This window comes from Lygodium microphyllum, chromosome 26 (assembly GCF_053477565.2).
Source record: "Lygodium microphyllum isolate KBCC chromosome 26, Lygodium_microphyllum_v1.1.10, whole genome shotgun sequence".
NCBI classification, from domain to species: Eukaryota; Viridiplantae; Streptophyta; class Polypodiopsida; order Schizaeales; family Lygodiaceae; genus Lygodium; species Lygodium microphyllum.
In genome coordinates, this window is record NC_141160.1 from 71,125,376 (window position 1) to 71,150,035 (window position 24,660).

Genomic DNA, 24,660 nt, shown 5'->3' on the forward strand with positions numbered 1-24,660 from the left:
TTGTCAGGCATCTTGGATACCCATTGGGGGTTGATGTTCCCCCAAAGCAGCTTCTGCAGTGGATTTCTCAGAAGATGATGGCCAGGTTTATGTACTGGAAGTCTCAGGCCTGGCCTTTTCATGTCCGCCTCAAAGTAGCTCAGATAATTATGTTGCCAATGATCACATATTTCTTGCCATTGTTGCCTTGGACTCCTACGACCCTGAATGCTCTCACTCAGGCTATTCGCTTCATGCTCTGGAAAAAGGACTCATTGAAGGCAGGTATTTCCTGGATCTCGTGGTCGCATGCGTGCACCCCCAAAAGCATGGGTGGCGGAGCTATTTTAGATGCCCAAACTCACATGCAGGCACTCCGTTGGTCCCTTTTCCGCGCCATGTGCTCGGATGATCATCATCCGTGGGTCGCTATCGCCCGTTCTTTCCTTGAGGATCATGGGCTTCGGCATGGCAATACCCGACTCCGGAGTTCTTGGTGGCACGTTCTTAATGCGGATTCGCGGTTTTCTAGTTCTTCTTCATCGCTGCTTACTCATTTGGTGTGTTCCTGGAAACACGTCCTTCGAAAGGCTCAGTGGCACCCAACGGAGGATCGCCTGGCTACTAACTCTTTTCAATTGGAATTACTGGCGGTCTCGCGTCTACTTTCGTGGGAAGGTAAACATGAGCTTAGACCACAATTCAACCAGATGGCACGGTTGGGCTTGTCTTCAGTTGCGGATGCCACCCTTGCCAGTCGCAATGTGCTTATCTCCTTTCGTACTGCTAGGAGGATTTTCCGGATCCCTCGTGGATATAGGCCTTTATGGGAACAGCTCGTCACGGTGCTCCAGAACAGACAACCCTTTCCTGCTCTTGCTTTGGATCATCCCTGGCAGGATTGGGACCTACAAGGCCGGCTTCCTTTGAGCAAAGCCTCTGCTAATCAAGTGTATCATCTCCTGATTAAAGATAATCAATGGCTGGTTACTAAAGCGAATGCTTTATGGGGATTGCGTAAATCCTGCTCCTGGTGGAGGGTCACGGTGATGGAGGGCTGTGTCAACAAGACACCCTTTAAATATAAAGTCTTTCTTTGGAGAGTGATCATTGGGGGTCTTCCGCTTGCTTCGGCTCTTTCCAAGCGACGAATCTCCAATGGCATCTGTTTCTTTTGCACCACTACTATGGAAACCGCTCGCCACCGATTTATTTCCTGCCCCGTTGCTAAGAAGGTCTGGTTGTTTTTGTCGGCTGTGTGGCGGGGGGTGGTTGGTATCACACTGCGCCCCTTTGATTGGGTTTTGGGCCAGCCCAAATACCCTTCTCCCGCACAGCCACATATGAAGCTCATGTATCACTTTCTTCGATACTGGGGCTGTTGGCATAACTGGACCATTAGGAATGCTTTTCTGTTTGACTCAGCCCATAATGTTCAGCGACATATTGTGAGGCTTAAGGGCCTCTTGTATTGGCAGTTAGCTCTTCTCCATCGTTCTGATTTGCTCTCTACGGAGGACTTCCGTCCTTGGCATATGGCAATTTCCTCCGCATCCTTGCCATGAAATTGTAACTTGTAGTACTTAGCACCTCGTCGCATGACGACTTGCATTGTCGTCATGTATCTTGTAATCAAGTAATCTTGTATTTTTTTTCGTAATTAATACAATTACCTTTTACGAAAAAAAGAGAGAGAGAGAGAGAGAGAGAGAGAGAGAGAGAGAGAGAGAGAGAGAGCTCCAGAGAGAGAGAGAGAGAGAGAAGAGAGAGAGAGAGCGACCATGGATGGCGGGCCTGCAACCCCCGTGACCTAGCGACCCTCGCGCCTGTCGCTGCCTGCCGTGCTGCGCCCGTCGGGACCTGTCCGTGCCTGCCGTGCCTGCCGCTGCCTGCCGTGCTGCGCCCGTCGATACCTGTCCGTGCCTGCCGCTGCTGCGCCCGTCGGTACCTGCCGCGGCTGCGCCCGCCTGTTCCAGCCGTCGCCACGCTTGTCGTAGGTACGCCCGCCCGTTCCAGCCGTCGCCACGCCTGTCTCTGCCCGTCGTCTGGACCTGCGCCCGCCTTCATCCACGTCTCACGCCTGCTCGCCGGACGTCGGCTGCGCCTGGGTGTGCCCGCCTTCGTCGACGTCTGACGTCTGCCCTGCTGCACCATCGACGCCTGCCCTGGGCCTGACCCCGTGGCACCTGCCCTGTCGACGTCTGACCTGTGCAGAGTGCGCCGCCTGTGGTTGACCGCTCTGCGTCAGCGTGCAGGGCTGACGCAGCCCCGTTTACGCCTCCTGTGTTTGACCCGTTACACGGCGCCCCGGTTCATCGGCGCGTATCTGTCCTGTTCGTCGTTGCAGTCCTGTTGCTGCGGCCGGGTGGTGCACTGATTTTGCAGGACTGCGGGACCTGCACAGCGCGTGAGAGAGAGAGAGACAACGAGAGGGAGAGAGAGAGAGAGAGAGAGAGAGTTCGTCCTCTGTGTGAAGACAGCAGTATGGCTGGCCTGGATTTGGACTTTCTTGACCGGACAGTGGCAGCCCTTGGCCCTGATTCCGATGCAGAGGAGCCGGAAGATATGGTGCCATGCACGGAGGAGTTGCCGCCGAGTTCTGAACAGCCAACTGCCGGCAAACGCTCCAAGCCTACGCCTGATGAGCCAATGAGTCCTCCGGAACGCTCCTATGCGCAAGTGGTCTCTGATCCGGTGGATTCGCAGGAAATCGACTGGGAGCATTTGCTGGACTTCGCCAATACTCTGCTTGGCGATTATGTCCAACATAATACCGAATCTTTTTCTGTTGCGGGAACGGATGATGTGCTGGAAGCCACGGTGGACCCCAAATCAGTCTTGCGATCTTTCTCGGTGTTCTATGACCGTGCAGTTATTCTTTTCTTCACTGGCAGGATCCCAATGCTTTCGCATATTCGCCAGTGGCTGCACCATCTATTGCAAGGGGAGTCGGTTGAGGAGATTTTCCTTGGACCTCGCGGGTTTTATGAGGTCCTGCTGAAATCGGAAACGCATCGCGCTGAGCTCCTGTCCAAGTTGCCGCTATTCTTTGATCGCCGCCTGGTTCATGTTGTGCCATGGCGCCCCATGGCCGACTTCCAGCGTCTGCTCCAACGCGAATGCCCGGTGTGGGTAGAGGTGGAAAACTGCCCGGCGGTCTATTGGCCTATGTTGAAGGATGCGATGGCAGTTGTGGGAACAGTGCTGGTTCCCCCAAGCCTCAGGGCGATGAACCGCAACCGTTTATGCATGCTATGGGACACGGCCAGGAAAAGGCCCGCGTGGCTTCGCCTAAATTGTTCGGGCATGCATCCTTTGTATTTTCGCTTAAAATGGGGCAACTTTGCGGGCCACTGCTTTTCATGTGGAAAATTGGGGCATTTCATGGCCGAATGCCCTGAAAAGCACTCGTCTTCGGATGATGCGCAGGTTGTGCTGCCCAAGGACGACATGGTGCTTGATGCCACGCCCCAGGAAGCCCTTCAGTCTCCTCATGTCATGGACAAAGGCAAACAATAGGTCCGAAGTGTGGATTCCCGTCGTACTGACTGGATTGAGGCACGTCCTCAAAAAGGTAAAAAGTTGGATACAAGCTTGGCGGATCCTGGGCCTCCCGCTTCCCAGGATTCCGTGCGCACGTATACGCGCCGGAAAGAAATGGCCACTTCACAGCAGGCTCCGCGTCCTAGGGCCCCGTCGGGCCCCCGCAATCAGTCTCCAAGGAGAGCCTATACCGACAGCCCCAGAGGCCCACCTGCCAAGCTGGCGTTCGATGCAAAGGAAATGTTATTACACCCTGGGATCGGCGTTATCCCCGCCCCTCTCCCAAGGCAGTGGATTGCCCTTCTACCTCCAACGCAGGTCGCCAGAATTCTTTTGCAGTATTGGCTGATTTTCTGGATGAGGGTGTCCTGGATGCTCTCGCGGAAAAGGTGAAATCGAGGCAGCAGGTGCCTCGTTCCTGATTTCCGTCTTTGAGGATACATGAAGATAGCCACGTGGAATGTGCGAGGCATTTGCTCTCGCCATAAGCAACATGCCATGTGGACCGTCTTGCACGAGAACCAGTGGGATGTATTGTGTGCAGTTGAGCACAAAAGTCACGGTGAAGCAGGAAAAGTGATGGATTGTCATGGATTCCGCCTGTTTTATGCAGGGACCCATGCTACGCACTATTCGGGCGTGCTGATGATTGTCCATGAGAAATATCAGCCTGTCCTTGTTAAAAATGATGTGCAGGGCCGCTTTCTGGTGATCGAAGTCTTATTTGAAGGCGAGATTTTATGGCTGTTGGGCCTCTACGCTCCGAATGATCCCGCATCCCGGCGGGATCTTTGGTCCACTTTGCAGGGCTCCATGTCACTCGGCCGAAGGGGATTCTTGATGGGAGATTTCAATATGTGTGTCGACTCTTCTCAGTCCACTTCAGGGCATTCGGTAATGGATACGCCGGAAAGCCGGGTGTGGAGTTCTTTTGCTTTGCACGTGCTCAAGCAAGATCTTTGGTCGTGGCTTCACCCTTCTTTTTCAGGATTGACTTTTCATTCCGCACAATATGCAACTACCTGGTCGCGGCTGGACCGAATGTATATCATGCAGGGCGATGACTTTCTTCCCGACATGCTGGAAATGAAGGTCTTGCGGCAATATGCGTTGTCGGACCATTTCCCCCTCCAGCTTGAGATGCGGGCACACTCTATTGCACCTTTTGTGCAATTCCTGGATAGGCTCCCTTTACGCTTCAACTCCTCTTATCTGAAGCATTCAGTTTTCCAGGGCTATATACAGCAGTTGATTGAGAGGTTCTTATTGGACTTCGCCTCTGAGGGCTGGCCTTCATTTGCAAGGCTGCTCTCTAATGTGCAGCGGGTTGCTCGCCAGTATGGGATCCATCATGCCTCGCTTTGCCGCCGGCGTCGACATGCAGCAGAAGACTTACTGGCCTTGGTCCGTTCCTTGCTCCTGGATTCCCCTGATGATGATTTTCTGCTGTCTCTGGAGAGGCGGTTGGCCCATCTTATTCAAGTGTTTCAGTTGAAATCTTATCAACAGGCCAAGCTGCACAACTTGATGGACACAATGCAAGATAGCACCTGCCAGTCTCATAAGTTCTTTCGCGCCTTGCATGCATCTCCGCCCCGCGAAAATATGACCAGACTCCAGGATTCGGAAGGTCGCATGGTCACGGATCCGCAGACCATTGTCACTATGTGCAGAAACTATTTTATGGATCTTCTTGGTTCCTCTTCCTCGCCTTCTAGCCAGGTTACGCATGCCCGTGCGGTCTTCTATCATCTGGTCCGCCAGCAGGTTCCAGTTGATATGCAAGCCGCTTTGGAGACGGATATTTGCGAGGACGAGGTTATGGACGTTTTGTTGCACCTGCCGAATGATAAAAGCCCTGGCTGGGATGGTCTCACTAATGAATTCTTTCAGACCTCGGCCACGCAGTTGGCGAAGCCATTGGTGGCCATGTTTCAGCAGGTGTGGGAAACGGGGGTCATGCCCTCCTCATGGAAAGAAGGCCTTATCAAACTAATTCCAAAGGTCCCTTCGCCGTCAAAGTTGCAACACTGGCGACCAATCTCTTTGATGGGCTCCATGTATAAAATCTACTCCAAAGTGCTGGCGAATCGGCTCCACAAGCACCTTCCAGCTATTGTGCATCCTTTCCAATATGGTTTCATTAAGGGCCGCAACATTCTGCATAATATCTTAAATGTGCAAATGGCCATTGACTATGCGCGGCACTCCGGTCAGGAAGTGGTATTGATCCAATTGGACTTGGAAAAGGCATTTGATTATGTGGACTGGTCTTTCATTGCAGACCTCATGTCGGCCATGGGCTTTGGTACCCGAATGTCCCGATTGATCTACACCATCAGTGCTGAGGCTTCCTCCAGAGTTATGCTTAATGGTGGAGTTACAGAGCCATTTGTCCTTGCACGCTCGGTCCGACAGGGTTGTCCTTTGAGCCCCCTCTTCTTTGCCCTGGCGACTCACCCGGTCCTTTCAATGTTATCCTCCATGGCAGCCTCTGCCCAGCTGGCCGGTCTGTCTCTTCCGTTGGGTCAGCACTTCGTTAGCCAATCCTTGGCGGATGACACCTTTATGATTTTGCAGGCGGACAGGGACAACATTCGAAGGGCATTAGATGTTTGGACACTCTTTGGTCAGGCCTCTGGGCTTCGCATCAATGCCCTTAAGTCAGCCCTTCTCAGTTGTACGGAGCCTGATTTGCAGTCCTTAGGCTGGCAAGGCCAGGTGGTTTCCCGTGGCTCCATTGTCAGGCATCTTGGATACCCATTGGGGGTGGATGTACGGCCAAAAGCCCTGCTGGAGTGGATTTCACAAAAATTGGCAGCAAAGTTTATGTATTGGAAGTCGCAAGCGTGGCCATTCCATGTCCGCCTCAAAGTGGCCCAAACAATCATGCTTCCAATGCTAACGTATTTCCTGCCATTGTTGCCATGGACTCCTACTACTTTGAAGGCCCTCACTCATCCCATCCGTTTCATGCTATGGAAGAAGGACTCACTGCAGGCCGGCATTTCCTGGATTTCTTGGTCACACGCATGTACCCCTAAGCGCATGGGTGGCGGAGCGATTTTGGATGCACACACTCATATGTTAGCTCTCCGTTGGTCCCTTTTTCGTGCCATGTGTGTGGATCACCACCCTTGGTCCATCATAGCCCGTTATTTTCTTGAGGACAGCGGGCTCCGCCATGGCAACACACGGCTTCGGGCCTCCTGGTGGCATGTCCTTAATGCTGACTCTCGTGTTTCCAGTCCCTCGTCCTCTTTGTTACTGCACTTGGTCGGCTCTTGGAAAGTGGTGCTCCAAAAGGCCCGCTGGCACCCAGTGGGGGACCGCTTGCAGACTAACTCCTTTCAGCTGGAATTGTTGGCAGTATCGAGACTCCTTTCATGGGAAGATAAACATCAACTCAGACCAAGATTTAATCGCATGGCCCGTTTAGGTGTGATGTCGGTTGCGGATGCTACCCTTGCTACTCGCAATGTCCTCGTCTCATTTCGGACTGCTCGGCGACTCTTTAAGATCCCGCGTGGATACCGTGATTTGTGGGAGCAGCTTTCGTCGAAGCTTCAGGGTCGGCAACCCTTTCCTGCCTTGACGGTGGATCGCCCTTGGCAGGACTGGGATCTTGCAGGCCGCCTGAGTCTGGAAAAGGCCTCCACTAATCAGGTGTACCATCTTCTTGTTCAAGATCACCAATGGCTGGGAGAGAAAGCTAACACTGTTTGGGGACTGCGGAAATCGCTGTCATGGTGGCACAAAACGCTGATGGAGGGCTGGCAAAATAAGACACCTTTCAAATGCAAGGTTTTTCTTTGGCGGGTAATGATTGGTGGTCTTCCTCTGGCCTCGGCCCTTGCCAAGCGTCGCATCTCGAATGGCAATTGTTTCTTCTGTACCACACCGGCGGAATCGGCCCGACATCGTTTTCTCTCTTGCCCGCTCGCCAAGAATATCTGGTCACTCTTGTCGCTCATTTGGCGCGCGGTGGTGGGATCCTCGCTAACTCCTTTCGATTGGGTTTTTGTGCGCCCGAAGTATTCCGCACCGCCACAGTTGCATGAGAAGATCTTATTTCACTTTTTCAGATATTGGGGATGCTGGCACATTTGGACCACGCGCAATTCTTTTCTCTTTGATTCGGCCTCTAATGTACCCCGACATATTGCCAGGCTTAAAGGGCTCTTGCATTGGCAGCTGGATATCATCCGACACTCCGACTTGCTCCCTCGAGAGGATTTGCATCCGTGGCATATGGCAATTGCCTCTGGGTCGTTGCCATGATTGGTGTAACTTTTTCAGTGCATTACTCCGGGGCTTCCCCACATGTTGGCCGAGGGCCCTCGTGTATCTTGTAATCAGAAAAAAGAGAGAGAGAGAGAAAGAGAAAACCTCTTCACATGATGGCTTTGTGTCATCATGTACCTTGTAATCCAGTAATCGTGTATTTTTTTCGTAATTAATATAATTACCTTTTACGAAAAAAAAAGAGAGAGAGAGAGCTTGAGCGACCCGTTCAATCGATCCGGGCAAGAAGTGACATTACTATCGGCGATCCCCAGGTATATAGATCTCTCCCCCATCACTCCAACATCATTCCTGGTGAATCTTGTAGTCTATAATAATCGATATCTTAAGATTTTGGACGAATTTATACTCGAAAGTGCGTTCGGGTCGGCGGAATCGGACACCCGATTTAGTGTCCGATTCTGAGAATCGGACGTTCGGACAACCGTCCAATCGGACCAACCCATCCGATTTGGGCACTCGGACCACTCGGACTCGGACCAACCCCGCCCGATCGAACTTTTAGCCCGATCGTCCGATCAAGGAAATCGGACTCACGAATTAGGACACGTTAGCAATTAGACCGGACGCCTAGTCCGATTGGACCACTTGTCCGATTTTCGAAAATCGGACACTTAACCTCCGTCCAATTTTGAGACTTGGACGGCTCAAACTCGGATCCACCTGGTCCGATTCCTAGAATCGAACCACCGGTAAATCGGACCACTGGTAAATCGGATGTCCAATTCTCAAAGTCAGACACACCCTTAGGCCAAAAAAAAAAAAAAAGGGGGGGGGGACATAAAAAATTGACCCCCACGATTGACTGGAAGCGCAATCCGCTCCAGGACAACATGGCGAACGCCTTGTAGGCAGTTCCTGACATAGAAGTCAAGACCAAGGGACAGGGGGACAGTGCTGGAGCACTCCCCAGCGACCTAACGCATTGAGAACGGAAATCCAATCGGAGGACCTGTGATCGACCCCCTAGTGAATGGCAAGAAGCAGCGCAGACCCTAGAACCCGCTAGAACGGCCAGGACTTGAGCAACGAAGCTTATCAGGCCCGAAACAAGCGAGAGTGTGTAAGACGCTGAGGAATTGCTTGCGGCACTCACATTGAATTTCCGCACTTGAAGTACACTTAAGAAAGCTGAAACCTCGAGACTTTCTGAGGGTCGTGCCCGAACATTTAAATTTTTCAGGGTCTGGTTACCGGTCAAGGCGCCTTTTTCTGCTTTTATCTTGCGCCTTTTTTGCTATTTCCTTAGTTTTTCCATTTTCCGCTCCTCTGTGCTGTGGGAAACCCGGTAACAATTTGGTATGACGAGGAGTGCAAGCAAACCCGTCTTCATCTTTAGCAAGGCAAAGCACGAGGGGTCTACATACATAAGGAGACACGCTTGATTTTTCATCTTGCCTAGTGTGGCGGAAGAAGAAGGCATATCTATCTAGATTGGAGCACTACTTCTATCAGCTATTCTTGGGATAGGAAACTTTAATGAGCCTATCGTGAAGCCTTGTAAGGGTCCTCATGGTGAGCTATTTAATAAGCACCTGAAGATTTTTGGTAAAAAACTTCTTTGGTTGATTCACTCTAGATAAAATTTAGCCTACTTAGTTTCATTTATGTCATGCGTGTGTTGAGATATGTTAAGTGTACTTATTCATATGGCTTACATTATGATAAAGGTTTGGTTTTGCAGGGGTACACACTCCGATTGGGTAGAAAATCTTGAATCTTGGCATTCACATGATGGTTACATCTTCTCCCTAGATATGGCTCCCATTGTTTGGTCCAATTGCAAACAGGAGATGATGGCTGTCTCCACTGCTCAGGCTGGATATCAGGCTCTTTATGATGATGCCATATAGGCCATCTATCTAAGGAGCTTGCTGGCATCATTGAACTTTCCATATAGTATGCCAATTGTTATCTTTTGTGGCAACTAGAGTGCAATAGCACTAGCTAGTAATCCAATCATTATTCTGAAGACTAGACATGTTGACGTGCACTACTATTTTATTAGAGAGCAAGTAGAGCTAGTGAAACATGCCCCTAAGATCCAACTTGCACATGAGACACGATGCAAGCCACTCACCATAAAAGGGGTTGGACATTACGCTCACCTCCTAGCCATAGAGTCAAATTGGCTCAACCTCGAGCCTGGGAGCTAGCGCACTTCAGATCATGACCACATCCCAAGAGTTGGCATCCCATACCACCACCCCATACCATCCCAGTGTATGGATGCATCGGCCAATGGGCCAAGAGTCTAAGAGTGGTGATCACACAATGAATGTGCACAATAGGGCCTTAAGTCCTATAAATAGGACACAGCTGCCCTAAACCCGAAGTGCCCTTAGTGCATTCGCACTAAGTCACTTCGTCGCCACCGTGATCAATGCTACTAGAGCCCATCCGGATGTTCAGGGACACAACAACTAGGTACCATCCATCTAGAGTTTGTAGCATCATCCAACAATTTTGGAGATATTTTGACCAAGCTAGTCAATAGGCGATTCTTCAATATTTGCTTCAACAGATTGGCGTGGGTGCTCCCTCTTCTACTTTAGCATGATGGGGAGAGAGAGTCCCCATAGCTTTGTCTGATGGTGAGAGTGGGATGGCTTCTTCTCTTGGTGCTTACAAGATTTGGTCATCATTTCTTTAATGACATATGTACTTTATATCATCATGCATTTGTATCTTGATGATCATGATTGTAAAAGGGCGCTTGGGCAAGTGAACAATTCCCCTATGAGGGCATTGTCCAAGTGGCATTGTTGCATGGCATTTTGTTTGAGCATGTTTCTTTGCATTACCTCGTGTATTGGCATTGTGTTTTTGTGAACATGTATCTTTGCATATTTATCCCTTTTCTTTCATCAAAGTGTGGCCAACTTGGATCGACCCTATTCAGGGTAGCTCCCATGTTAGTCTCTATGGTACTATTTCCCCCAATGGCAGCATACGACACATACTTCAACATTTGCTTCATCTCACCAATACCTTAGATGGGTGGTTGAGATAGCTTTGTGTTTTGTGGTGTTGGATCCGAGCATCCCTTTTCTCCCATGGGCAGAAATACTTAAAAAAAAGACGGTTTCATTTCCTTTGCAAGTCCTGGTAGGCCACTAGGCAGTTGAGGAGCACCCTTTATCTGATACCTTGGTCTCTTTAGGATGGCCCTTTGGGCTCCTAAGGTAAGACAATCATCACCTCTATGGTCTTGGTAGGTTCTTGGGTAGCTATTGTGCACCCTTGATGGCTTGTCTACTTTGAGTGGGACACCTCGGGGTTTTATGGGCTGAGCTATGCTTTGCAGTCCCTTCTAGGTTCCAATAGACAGCAACAGCTTACAGAAGGGGCGCATGAGGCTAGACAAGGACTAGCGGCACAAGGACTTGAAGCATCCACCAAGGGGTGTAGACAAAAATGGAGACTCAGCTCCAACAATCTACAAAACAAGGATTGACAGAAGTGGCTAGGCAGCCTTCTATTTATAGATGTGGATCCTCTCAAAGTCTTAGGTGTTTGGCTTATGGGACACAAACACTTTTGTAATCTCTTCTAAAGTTTGGTAATTTTGTGATGTGGAGCTGTTTTAAAGAGTTTTAAGCTTGTAGTGCACCATTTTTAGCTTAACACCCCCTTTCAGGCCCAATGCGTTTTGTGTAGGAGCAGTCACTAGCTACCAGACTCGCATTTGTAGCTGCTGCCTCGGCGTTTTAACTATGTGTAGGTTGCCCTGCTGCCCTTGCTTTTGTGAGTCTGATCTAGACACTTAGACCTACATTTGCAGGTGCTGATAGGTTTTAGAGGCTGCCTGCTGTGTTTTGGGATCTGCTCTAAGTAGGACACACTCTCTAGCGCATCTCTGCCCTGGTCCATTTTGAGGCATGGGAGTTCGAGGTTTTGTATTCACTCTTGCATGCTGTGTTTATTGCATTGAGTATGATTCATTCTTCACTGTTCATGAGTTATACTTTACCTCTATGTTCTATTGTTGCCTCTTTGTGTGTTGTTGTACAATTGTGTTTAACTTTGGTGCTTGAGTATCTCTCTCCCTTCTGCAAGGGGGAATCCCCTCACCGTGTGAGAGTGTTAAACCATATTCTTTGTATTTGCAAAAGCTGTAAGCTGCAATAATTGATGGGTTGCAGTAGTTGCATGAGGAGTTGTTTATAGGTTGAGCTGCAGGTGCAAGTTTAGGTGCCTCTAACTTGGCTACTGCTGGTGGTTGGGAGGAAGATGTGAATCTATCTCAGGTTCTTGGGATGCCATAGGGTGAGGTGAGGAGACAATTCTGATTATCTGCATGCAGGGGGCAGGCCTAAGGTCTCTAAGGACTCTCAACTTGCTCCTCAGTTTCTTTCTTGTCCTTGTCCATGCTAGTGCCTGTCTATTCCTGTCTCCTCTGTCTAGTAACGTGTCTCCTTGTGGCTGTCCTACTTGCCCTATAGGGCTGGGGTCTGTGTTGCCCCTCATCTTGGTAGGAGACCCATTGAGCAACCTCTCTTTGGTTGCCATGGGAGGCCAACATATTAGTCCTATTGAATTGAGGATCCCCCATGCACAAAGGGGATCTTCATGGTTTGAGGAAGAGAGTCTAATGATAAAGAGCAGCCCAGATCATGTCCCTTAAACTAATTAAAAGTGTATGTAGGTGGGGGTTACCCACCAATCTATAGGCCAGAGATGATGCCTTCATGACCGCCATTCTGTCCTTGGTGTTGAGCTCCGTGTTAGGATTGAGCATCTAGGTAGGAAAGCATGAGCTTTGGAAATGGTCAGGGCTGCAATGGAGTCATCTAGAGAAGATGAGGGATTGGATGATCTTGCGACAAGTTTTCTCCTTCATTTTCCTGTTGTGATATTTCTCACACTACCTGAGTTTTAGAGCCTTTGCTGAGCTTGTGCCATGGCCAGAGGGGAGGGAAGAATAGAAAAGGAAAGGGCAGAGGCAATGGAGAGGACTTAGAAGAGGTCTGGTAGCAGGGTAGGAGTAGAGGCCATGGGGGTTGAAGAGGAAAGGAAGGAGGCGGCTGTCATGGTGGACTGCTGGAGAGAAGTGCGAGAAAGCTCACTGAGATGAGGGGAGGCTGGAGATGAGTGATGGTGCTGGGAAGCCGAGCACAGAAGACCTGGGAGGCAGTTTGCTGGCTGGAGGAGGAAGAACAAGGCAGGGTGGTGGCCAGAAGGCTGGGGAAGGCAGCCTTAAGCAGCCTCACAGGCTGGCGGAGATGGTGTTCAGCTTAGCTCTACAGACTCCAACACCCTTGACATGGTGAGCTACATTTTTGCTCCATGTATGATTCTGTAAGTTGATTTCTCATGGGCATAACAAATTTTCAGTCCTCCTCCTCCTGCTGCAGCTGCTGTTATTGTCATCATTTCTGTTCTTGCTCGTTTTTGTCTTTTAACCCATGTCTGCATCCTGGCCTCTCTTGTTCCCCTTCTCTATAGAACTTTAATTGTCTTCAGTAGACTAGTATACCAGGGTTTTGTTTATATTTTAGATGTATGCAGTGCGAACTCTTGTGCATTTATCTTACTCCTGAGTAATCTAGATTCTCAAAATGTCTTATACCGGAAATTTAGACTCTATGGTTTTTGTTTGTGTGTATCAGCATGGACTGGTGAGCATCCTAGTTTTGGAGTCTTCTTTGTATTAGGCTGTGTTTTAAATACTTCATTTAAGGTGTATGCTTTTCTTGAACAAAGCTATATTTCCTTCTCTTGCTGTGTTATGCAATGGTGGATGTTCCATTATTCAAGTTATGGAATCATGTGCAGGTACTAATTGTTGACCAATCAGAGAGATTTGTTTTCAAACCTATGATGTACGAACTGCTGTCCAAAGGTCACTATTTATAGGTTTTAAGCTCTGTTGTTTGCATTAAATCCCACGTTCCAGGATTATTGCGAAGATTTTTATGCATTTACAAGAGATCTATTTTGACAGAAGTTGAGTTATGGGAGGTGGCTCCTCTTTTTAAAGATCTTCTTGCTGGTACAAGTATCATGTTTCAGAAAGATACAGTAAAGACCCTCACACCTCTCGACAGTTTGAGAGGGTCAAATAAAAAAGCTTCAAAACTGGAAGGTGCTGGTGGAGAAGTTTTTTTGGAAAGTGGACTTGTGATTGAATATGACTGGTAAGCCCTTAGGCAGGGTTCAATTCTTTACTTTTCTGTCTTCTAGAAATCTATTGCGTGGCAAAACCTGCCCACAAACAACTAGTTTGGACTTTTTGAGCTTGCTATTTCAAACCATCTCTGTTTTTTTTCAGAAGGGTAATCCTGGATTGGACTTAAAAACAAGAGTGAATAGTAATGTTGAAATTGCATGTCGACTGGTTAGAAAATCTGCTAGATCTACACTTGGAAGGGACAGAAATTAAGTTATGTTAGATCAGGCTCACATTTTGTTAGACTCGGGCAGAATGACACCAAAGTTATTGGAAGGAAACTTTTTTTTTGCTGTCCTATTTCTGCTGAGCATAAAGTCATTAACCCTATGTTGTAGCTGCAAAGAGACTGGTTCTTCAAAATCTTGTTAGAAGCTGTCGGCCAACACTGAAACTGTCCTCGACTCTTGGATAATTGTGCTTTCAGATCCTCCACGTAAGTGCTTAAAGTCTCATTTTGGTAGGCCATCTTGGGCCTTTTCTACAAGGAGATGCAATGAACATATTCCACTTCAACCTCTATGGTAAGGCTTAACAAGCACAATGTTTTCTTGAGCAAGTAGAGTTTCAAGGAAGAGAAATTCTTATAAAGACATAATTAGAATTTATCATCGCCCTCGCGAGCAAACCATCAAGACCCACGGACCGCTTATTGCTTCAAGCGTTTCAAGCCGAGAGCTATGGCTACCTCTCACATAGCCGTGCACACTTTTCCACACATCAATGTAGTGAGCTTACCTTCGAATCTGATTGAGTATCTCCTCCCACGAATTTGTCAATGGCTCCATGATTTAAGATGCGCTCTCAAGCAAGCTCCATCTCCAAGCTCCGGAGCTTCAACCTCCATAGCCCCATGTGCAAGAAGGGGGAAGAAGATGAAGAGAGGAGAAGAAGAGCTTCTCCACGGTTCCTAACTCCCTCACACACACTCTCTCCCTCTCTCCTTCTCATGGACAAGAAGGAAGCAAGAGCAAGAAGCAAGAAGAGAGCAAGTTTGGCCACACACAAGAATGAGCTTCTTCATTCATTTCTTGACTTTCATACATGCTCTTATCCCTTCCTTGGGCGGCCATCCCCTTTATGATGTAGCCTTTGTTCATTCCTCTGCTCTCTTTTCTTTTCCTTCCTGTTAGCATAGGCCTCAACCCGCACCTCCCATTCTTTACAATTTTTATGGGAGAGAGCCCAACACTCTTTTACAAAATGAATTGCAATACACCCAGCGCTTTTCTTGCTAGCATATCACGGTGCGCTTATTATTGTGTGCTTTCTTTTACATTTGAGGCTTTTTCCTGCATTTCATATCTTCAGATTTTTTTCGAGTGTGCCTTTCTCTTTCGTTTCTCTCTCGCCTTGGAATTGTCCTCCATTTCTGATTTTTCAGCTTTTTTGTCTTGGTCTTTCGAGGATGTAACATTACCCCCCTCCTAGTTGGGTGTTAGTCCCATGGCATCTGATGGTATAGGCTGAATTTGTAGAGGATTGATAAGGAATGGTTCTTGGGGTTGTTGGGGAGATGGGCTACATTAGGCATGCTCTGTGAAGTGAGTTCGGGAGGTTGCCGATAGCGAAGATAGATGATTGGTCGAAGAAGGCCTTCGTAGGTGTTGGTTTGCCGCATTGCCGTACAATGTTTCTAAAAAGAAAAAGAGTGCACTTCCTAGGGGGTTGTGTCTACCTTACCATGTAGTGCGCTCCGTAAGTGATGGTGGAACTGGGAGATGGTCGACCAAGCCTAAGGTATTGTCCCACTCTTGAGGACCTAGTTCGTGGAAATGGGAGTGCTGTGAGTGACTTGGGGAGATAGGTCTATCAATCATGTCCTGCTCTTAATGTGCATTAAGTCATGAAGTGGGGGAGGGGCCAGGGTGATTCCTAGGTGTAGTGCTTGTGACGCTCGTAGAGTACAGATGGGTTAATTTCATTGTTGTGTTTCTTTTCTTCCCATTTCTTATTCTTCTTGTCCTTTTTATTTTTCTTGTCCTTTTTTTTCAAATTTTTTCAAGCGATACTCTAACGCCAGTCCGTCGGGGAATAGTAGGGTGACCAGATGTCTAAGGAAGCTGTTGTGGAGTGCAAATGCCTCCACTGTGAAGCCATTGTACCAGGAGACCATATGGATGACCCCCCTCGTGGAGGCATAGAGTGAGGTAGCTTGTAGCTCATGTGCTGCGTCTACCGAGGTAAGTTGTACCATGAAGATTCCTTGACCCATTAGAATTGCCTCTGCTATCTTGTTGTGCCGATGTGCAGCGTGGAGTGAAGCCAATCCCAAAGCTGGGCCCTGGATGGGGAATGTCCTACTACCTGACCAAAGGTCGTTGTTTCTTTAAGGTGCAACTCTGTTGCACGAACGGCTAAGAGTTGTTTCTCAGATAGGATGATGCGCAAGGTGTTTGACTAGGGGGCACTCGTAGAATGCACCGGCGTTTGACCAGAGGTTTCCATTGCGTGTTCCTGCTAAGGACGTACCAATCTTGCTGCTGTGCTACCAGGGGGGGAGGTTGCTGAAGAGGGAGGGAGCAACTGGGGGGGGGGGGGTTTTCTCTTTTGTCGTGGTGGGGAGGGTGTTGGATACTGCTGGAGGTCGGCTCTGAATGGACACAACGCGAGTTTGGGCTTGTCGGGTGGGGCCGGGGCCACAAGTGTGGGAGAGGTGGTGAGTCAGGCGGAGGAGGCAAGGGGGGGGGGGGTTTTGAGGCAGAGATAGCGCTAGGGGGGCGTAGCAGAGGGGGGGGGGCGTATACAACAGTACTCAGTTGGCGGGTAGCGGCGAGGGAAATGGAGTTGGCGTTGGGGGACGGAACTGAAGGTGGAAGGTGGGTGGGTGAACGCAGACAGGCGAGGGAAGTGTAATGGGCCAAAACGCGCGGGGAGATAGGCGGGGCAGTGTTGAAGTGATAGGTGGGGGGGAGGGGTGGAGAATGCTATGCCACCGAGGGGAGAGCACTAGGGCGGCCACGGATCGGCGAGGGGGGGAACACGTACAATGGCGGGGGGGTAGCACAACACACGCAATGGCCCATCATGGTCTCCTCATCTCTTTGGGTCCTTGCCGCCTGTTGTAGCTCTTTCCTTGCCTCCTCTCTTTGCCTCTTCAACTTCTCCTTTTGCAGTTTCCTTCTTATACAGATATTTCAAGCTTTCCTCTCCCTGTCTTGCCTTTAAGGCCTCTTTCAATGCAACCATTCCCCTATTGATGATGGTCATCATTCTCGTTTTTTCCACCCTGTAGGTTGCAAATGCAATCTTCTCCTCTTTTAGCTCTGCAAGTGCGGCCTTTTTTTTCTTTGTCATCTTGTCAAGTTGACTTTGAAGCTCTTTTACCAATTTGTCATGATCTTCAGTGTTGCGCATGGCTGAAGGCACTGAGGTAGTTGACACTTCCAAACGGGGTATCTTCGGCCTTTGGCGCGATTTTGTGTCGGCTGCTGCTGGCCTCTTTGTTCGTGCAAGGGGAGCTTCTTCACAAGGTGCAGGTGCAATTTCTTGCACTTTGCTCACTAAGTACTATCCCCCTGCCATGATGTTGCTCTTATTGATCGCCCCTTTAGTAGTTTCTTGTGTCAAGGTAGCCACGACTAGTGAAATTGCATGCAAGGGGGGATTATCCTTGCCTTCCATCACTAGTCTTGGTCTTGCCTCTTCCGTTTGCTGGGCTTGTGCTTGGCATATCATCTAGTATTGAGCTCATCATCGCTAATCCTTGAGATCAGGAGGGCTGCTCCATTGATCTCCGAATGGCAGGGGCTATCTTCTCCTCCTTGTGTTGCCTCAATCACTCTTTCTCCTCTTCTTGTTTTTTCCCATGCTCTTCTTCAAAGCTTTTCGATTCCTCCTCCACCCTTTTCAGCTCACTGTTTTCTTCAGAGGTGGATTGGGTTTTTCTTATGAGGATTTTAAGTGTGATCTTTTTTCTCCCCCCTTGGCTCGACAACTTAGAGTCTTGCTGCTCACCGACTGTCCTCTCACTCGAGGTTCCTTGTTGTTGAGTGGGTTGGTCAGCCTCCTTTTCATTAGTAGCTCTTTCTATTTTGTCTTGCTGTTCCTTATGGAAAGTGAAATAGTTAGGCTTGTTGGGGTGGGGGAGCGATGCTCCTCTTGGATAGGTGATGGTTGCGGGGTCTTCTCTCTACTACTTCTATTTTCGCCTCCCCTAGGGCTTTCTGAATTATGGCCATTAGTACTCCTCCAAATCCTATGGTTGAAGCCTTGGAAGCAGGTTTTTTCCTTTTTGATTCTGTTGTAGCTAGAGACTCCCCTCCGCTGGTGCCCTTGGTGCTGTGGCTAGTACAGAGACGTTCCAATTCACCTAATCTAGGGCGTTTGTTGTAAGGCTCTCCAGCAATGGCATGCCTATTCTATTCATGAGAGCATTATATCTTTGGCTTGAGAAGAGGGTATGGACCATTTTTACCTGTAGTCGGATGGTGGGGTCAGGAATGTCAGCCAGGTTGAACCCATCGTTTGTGTAGACCTTTTTTTTGTCCATCCCCAGCATCCCGTATACATCTCTCTTTGGCCTATTCTTTGGCTCATCTACTAATCCATTTTACACTTTCACTCCCTCCCCCTTGGAAAGAATGAAAATCCTTCCTAGAATTGTGGGAATCAAGGTGTATGGGCATTTATGCATCCGTGTTATGCCTTACTTTCTCAAGAGCCAGTCGTAGAACTTGAGGCTATATTCTAGAGTCACGTAATGGTCCATATCCTATGGGTGAATGCCCACTTGCATGATATAAGTTAATACATCAGTCAAGAGGTCATTGGAGTTGAGTTGGCTTGCAATGTGGAGTTCCTCCTCCATTAGGATTCTATCCAAGTATGGATGAAGCATGATATTATCTTTTAATGGTCGATTCCTTGTTATGGCTAACACTGTATGTCACCAAGTGGTGATACTTTTTACGGTTGCTTTTCTTATTTACTTATATAAATATTTTATTTTTCTTTTCTTTTGTTGTTGTTGCTTCTTACCCCCAGAGTTCTCTTGGAATAAGCCAGGATCTTTGCATGGCCAGAAGAGGCAGCCATTGGGACAAATTGGACTAATGGTTTGTCTGAGCCTTAGGACCGGTTCCATATTGAACGGGCACTGAAAAATAGAATGCCAGTGGTTTGGGACTGTGTGCTTAGCTACTGGAGATGGTGCAGGATAATGAGCGTGGCCAAGACAGAAGATGCACATGTGAGAATGCTCATGGAATAAAAGTCATTGTAATTGAGCCACATTACACTTTTTGATGTGGTCACAATGATAAAAGTTGCTCAAAACAACTTGAGGAATGCAGGGGTCACCATCCTTAAAATTTAGGGAGTTACTATTTTTGGATCCCAGAATCTGTTCGCGTCATTATCTTTGTTTTTGCATGAGGATTAATTCTTTGGTCAGTGCCGAGATCAAATTTTGCACAGATCATGGAGAATTCTAGACCAGAAGGTTTAAACGGGAAAATTGTTACATGTATGCCATGTGGCACAAATTTCTGAGAGAGAGAGAGAGAGAGAGAGAGAGAGAGAGAGAGAGAGAGAGAGAGAGAGAGAGAGAGAGAGAGAGAGAGAAAGCATTAAAAAAAACGTAATAGGCATAAGGGGCAGAGGGAAGAATGAAGTTTTGAGGAGCTGAGGGCAGATTGGTGCAAGAAAATCAGCCATGGAGAGTACTTCTATGTCTCTGACTCAAGTACGAAGGTAAAGCTTGCTCCCTCTGATCAATTCTCTCTCTATTCTCAGAGGAAATGCTTCGCATGATGGGCTAATTCCATCGAAGGTACAATTTTGTGTTTTCTCTGAAATTTTGCGTATGAATCATTGAGTATTGGTCACAGAAAATGCAGGACATGCTAGACAGTAAGAACAGTGAATTCAGAGATCTGTAGACTGTAATTCTGCACACGAATCATTGAGTTTTGGCTACATGCTGAACAGTAAGAACAATGAATTATGCACATGCTGGACAATAAGAACAGTGTGCTAGACAGTAAGAACAGTGAATTTTGCACATGCTGGATAGTAATAATAGTGAATTCAGAACATATTGGATAGTAAGAACAGTGAATTCAGAGATCTGCAGACTGCAATTCTGCACAGGAATCATTGAGTTTTAGTCACAGAACATGCTTTCCTAAAAGGGATGTTGATCTGGACATGCTGTACTGTTCTTATGCAGCTGGGATTTACTTGGAAGAGATGAAAACCAACTGTTCACAAGTTATGTATTTTGGAACATTATCATTTTTGTAATTTTCCATCTTTTAATTGATAAAGAAATACCGAGAGGGGCACCGGTGAGGTCTCTGCTTATGTGTGTGTGTGTAAAGACCAGGCGTTAATTGAAGGAACTACCGCTTTATGTGAGTCATAGACCAGTTTCATGGTTCCATCCTTGGGATTTGAAATCTTTTCTGTAAGAATTTAAGCTCCCGATAGTTTTGGGTGAAAAGGCCATACACAAGTTTTACACAGATTACAGGACTAGAGAGATGGCAGACATGGATAAAGGCAAAAGAAAACTCCCTCGTGAAGAAGAGAGTCCTTCTGCTCGTAGACAGCGAAGAGAGAGTATTGGTACACAGGTGTCAGCACCTTTTAGAACCGACATTGAACCACAGGATGAGGAGCAAGAACAGGAGGACTTGTTTATGGCACAACTTCTCAGTATGGTTGGCTCTTTCGAACAGCTCGTAAAGAATCCTCGGATGCCAAAGTTTTTGGGTGGTCAGGCAATAAAGTTTGAAACCTTCAAGGGTATGCAAGATAAGCTGAAAGCTTTGACATTTATACAGCAGTTTGATGCAGCTTACACAAGAGGGAATTTTACTGAGACTTCTAAGGTGCGGAAGGCTGTAACTTTTTTGAAAGGTAATGCTTTGCAGTGGTGGAACATATTGTTGATGCAAGGATATGCACCTGCCACTTGGGTCCATTTTAAACAGTTGTTTGCAGCCTCATGGTTTACTAACGCGTTTGAAGTAGATGTCATGACTGTATGGCATAAATTGGACGCGGCAAATTGTATGGATTTAGAAGAGTACAATAAAAAATTTTGGGAAGCACTTTTGCCCGTGAGTTCTTACAGGAGAGTACCCCTGTCAGAACAAATTGAAAAGTACTGTTGCAGCTTGCGTGAAGCCATTAGGGATTATTGTACCAAGACTAGGGTTACAAATATGGTACAGTTAATTGAAAACGTTGGTGTGGCAAATGCATTGTTGAAAGGAAAAGATGACAGCTTTAAAGGCACTGAAAAGAAGGATTCTCAGTTTAAACAGGATCTTGGCAAGAAGAAGAAACAATTCCCACAAAAGACCAGCTTTACAAAGAAGTCTTTTTGGAAGAAAAGATTTCAGCAGCAACCTCAAACTTCTTTTAAACAGGGTAAAGGACAGAAGATGCCACTTTTTGGCAAATCATTTGAAGAAAGAAAGGCTTTACTGATGACTAGTAAATGCTTTATATGTGAACAGAAAGGCCATATTGCTTCTAAGTGTCCACAGCAATCTTCTAAAGATGCGGAGGATAAAGATGCGCCAAGTAAAAAGAAGCCCAGGATTGTCTTAGTGCGTGATATGGTGGGAGATCAATCAGTTGATGATGCTATAGAATTGTGCAGAGCTTGGGGAAAGATCAGAGATTCCAGAGTGCTTATTTTCTTTGATCCTGGAGCTTGTGCAAACTTTATCTCACTGGCATTGGCTGTTAAGCTGGGTATACGTCCCGAGGAAATGGGACCTATTGGACAGGCTGATTTGGCATGCCCAGGACATACTGAACCTGTCACCCCCATTCTTGGCAAACTTCGTATGCATATTCAGAGCTATGTGGACACAGAGGAGTTCCATATTATGCCTTTAGAGGGCTGTGATGTTTTGTTGGGTATCCCATGGTGCCATAGGAAGCATGTTATCTTGGATACTTACAATAGAACGATTACTCTTGTACATAGGGGCAAGACTCATGTGTTAGATGTGAAGCTTAAAGGAGAGTTTGTCCTAGTTGTTTCTGCTTCTGCAATTACTTCTGTAATGGAAAATCATATTTTTGCGTACTTGGTTTTTGCAAAGGAAGTAAATGAAGTTGATAGTAATATGTTTGTACTAGATGAATGTAGAAGGGCTTTCTCGGATAAATTCAGTGACTATTTCTTAGATTCATTACTAGGAGAGTTACCCCCTAAGAGGCCTGAAGATCATACCATAGATCTTATTCCAGGGACTAGTTTGCCCAATAGGCCACTGTACAGGGTCAGTGCGGCGCAGCAGAAAGAGATTATGACACAGGTTAATGAGCTTTTAGAGAAGGGACTAATTCAGCCCAGTTGTTCTCCGTTTTGTTCACCTGTGTTGTTCGTTCAGAAAAGGATGGCTCTTCGCGAATGTGTATTGACTACAAAGCCTTGAATAAGAACACGATCAAGAATAGGTTTCCGATTCTGAGAATAGATGACATTCTTGATCAATTACAAGGAGCATGAATGTTTAGCAACATAGATTTGAAAAGTGGGTACCATCAAATTAGAATCAAGCTAGAGGATATCCATAAGATTGCTTTTAGAACGACATTTGGTCTCTATGAATTTTTAGTCTTGCCGTTTGGATTGACCAATACTCTTGTTATGTTTAACAGGATGATGGATAGAATTTTCCGCCCTTATCGAAGTTTCGTTGGCATATTCTTTGATGATATGATTATCTTTTCAAAGAATGAAGAGGAGCATAGAAAACACCTAGTTGCAGTCTTTAATGAGCTTAAGCGTAACAGATTGCTCATTAATGGTAAGAAGAGTGAATTCTTTTTGGAAGAGATTCACTTCCTTGGGCACATAGTTTCTAAAGATGGATCCTGCAAAGATAGAAGCAATTGTCTCTTGGCCAGACTTGCAAACCATTCATGATGTCTGCAGTTTTCTTGGCCTATGCTCTTACTATAGAAGATTTGTAAGACACTTTGCAGAGATTGCTTCTCCTTTACATGCGTTTGAAAAGAAGGATGTCAAATGGCAATGGACTGACAAAGAGAAATCAACATTTAGATGTTTGAAGGGGAAAATGACTACAGATCCAGTACTTATTTTTCCAGATCTGTCCAAGCCATTTGTAGCGCAGTGTGATGCATGTAGAAACAGAATTGGTGCTGTATTAATGCAGAATGACCGAGTTGTGGCATACGAGAGTAGAGTACTTTCTGTCATTGAAAGGACTTACCAAATTTATGAGAAAGAATTATTGGCTGTGATCCATGCACTCTCTAATTGGAAGCACTATTTGCTTGGTGCTGATTTTGTAGTCCAAACGGATCATCAAACACTTAGATACTTTCTCACACAGGCTAAATGGTCAGAGAAACACGTGTTGGGCAAATTTCCTATCTATGTTTCATTTTCAGATAGTGCATGTGGAAGGCAAGAAGAATGTAGTTGTAGATGCTTTATCTCACAAACCACAGGTGTAAGCTGTTTCAATTCCTTATCACCATGAATTGGATGATATGAAAGAGCAGTATGCTAATGATGAAGATTTCCATCATGATCATTATGTGTTTAAAGAAGGCCTTATCATGATGTATGGAAGACTATGCATTACTAAAATTGTTAAGGCCAAAAGTTTTATTGGAAAGTCATGCTCCACCATATATAGGATATTGTGATATTGATGCTACAATCAAAGCGGTAGAGACTTTCTTCTATTGGCCAGCCTTGAGATCTAATGTTGATGCATATGTCAGATCTTGCCTTGTATGCCAAAAGGTCAAATTTGATAGATAGAAGGCACTAGGATTTTTGCAACCACTTCCTATTCTAGAAAGGCTATTGGAAAGTATTGCCATGGATTTCATTTTTGATCTTCCAAGAACATCTTCAAGGAATGATGGAATCTGGACTATCATTTGCAGATTCAGCAAACAAACACATTTCATTCCTGTAAGGAAAAAGATTATGTCAGAACACATGGTAAATATATTTATGCAAAATATCTTCAAGTACCATGGAATGCCACGGTCAATTGTGAGTGATAGAGACCCAAGAATAACTAGCTTGTTTTGGAAAGCATTGTTTGAAAACATGGGCACTACTCTAAAATTTTCATCTTCTTTCCATCCACAAACTGATAGACAGTCCGAAGAAGCAAATTTGATTGTTTTAGATCTACTGAAGTGTTATGTTTCAAATCATAAGACTTCTTGGGAACACTACTTGCCATTGGTTGAGTATGCATACAATAATAGAATGCACTCATCTACTAGCAAAGCACCTTTTGAGACTGTGGAAGGTGGAAAGAAATTGCCTCCCATTTTGCAGACAAAAGATAACATCTTTGAAGCAGATCGTTATGTAAAAGATTGGGAAGAAGCATATAAAAAGGTCAAGTACGCCCCAGAAAAGTCACAAGCTAAACAGAAAAGAGCTGCTGATAGTCATCATCGGGAGCTCTTGTTCAAAAAGAATGATTGGATCTTATTGCGTTTTGAAAAGGTACATTTGAGAAAAGAGAAGGGCAAGGAATGTTTGTTTCCAAAGCTGAGTATGCGTTACTATGGCCCTTTTGAAGTCTCAGAGAAGATCAATGACGTAGCATATAGGCTGAAATTGCCAGAGAATTGGAAAATTCGAAATGCATTCCATGTGAGCCTATTGAGGCCTTTTATTGGTGAAGTGCTAG

General features: G+C 46.6%; 1 protein-coding gene across 3 annotated transcripts in view; it reads left to right on the plus strand.

Moving 5' to 3' along the window:
- Positions 1-24,660, plus strand: part of NDC1 (NAD(P)H dehydrogenase C1) — a 167,472-nt gene that overhangs the window by 88,093 nt on the left and 54,719 nt on the right. For all 3 annotated transcript variants that reach the window (XM_087668363.1, XM_087668362.1, XM_087668364.1), the window contains exons 5-6: positions 13,606-13,672; positions 13,775-13,967. In XM_087668363.1, coding sequence (XP_087524489.1) covers positions 13,606-13,672; positions 13,775-13,967 — 260 coding nt within the window. The remainder of the gene's footprint in view (positions 1-13,605; positions 13,673-13,774; positions 13,968-24,660) is intronic.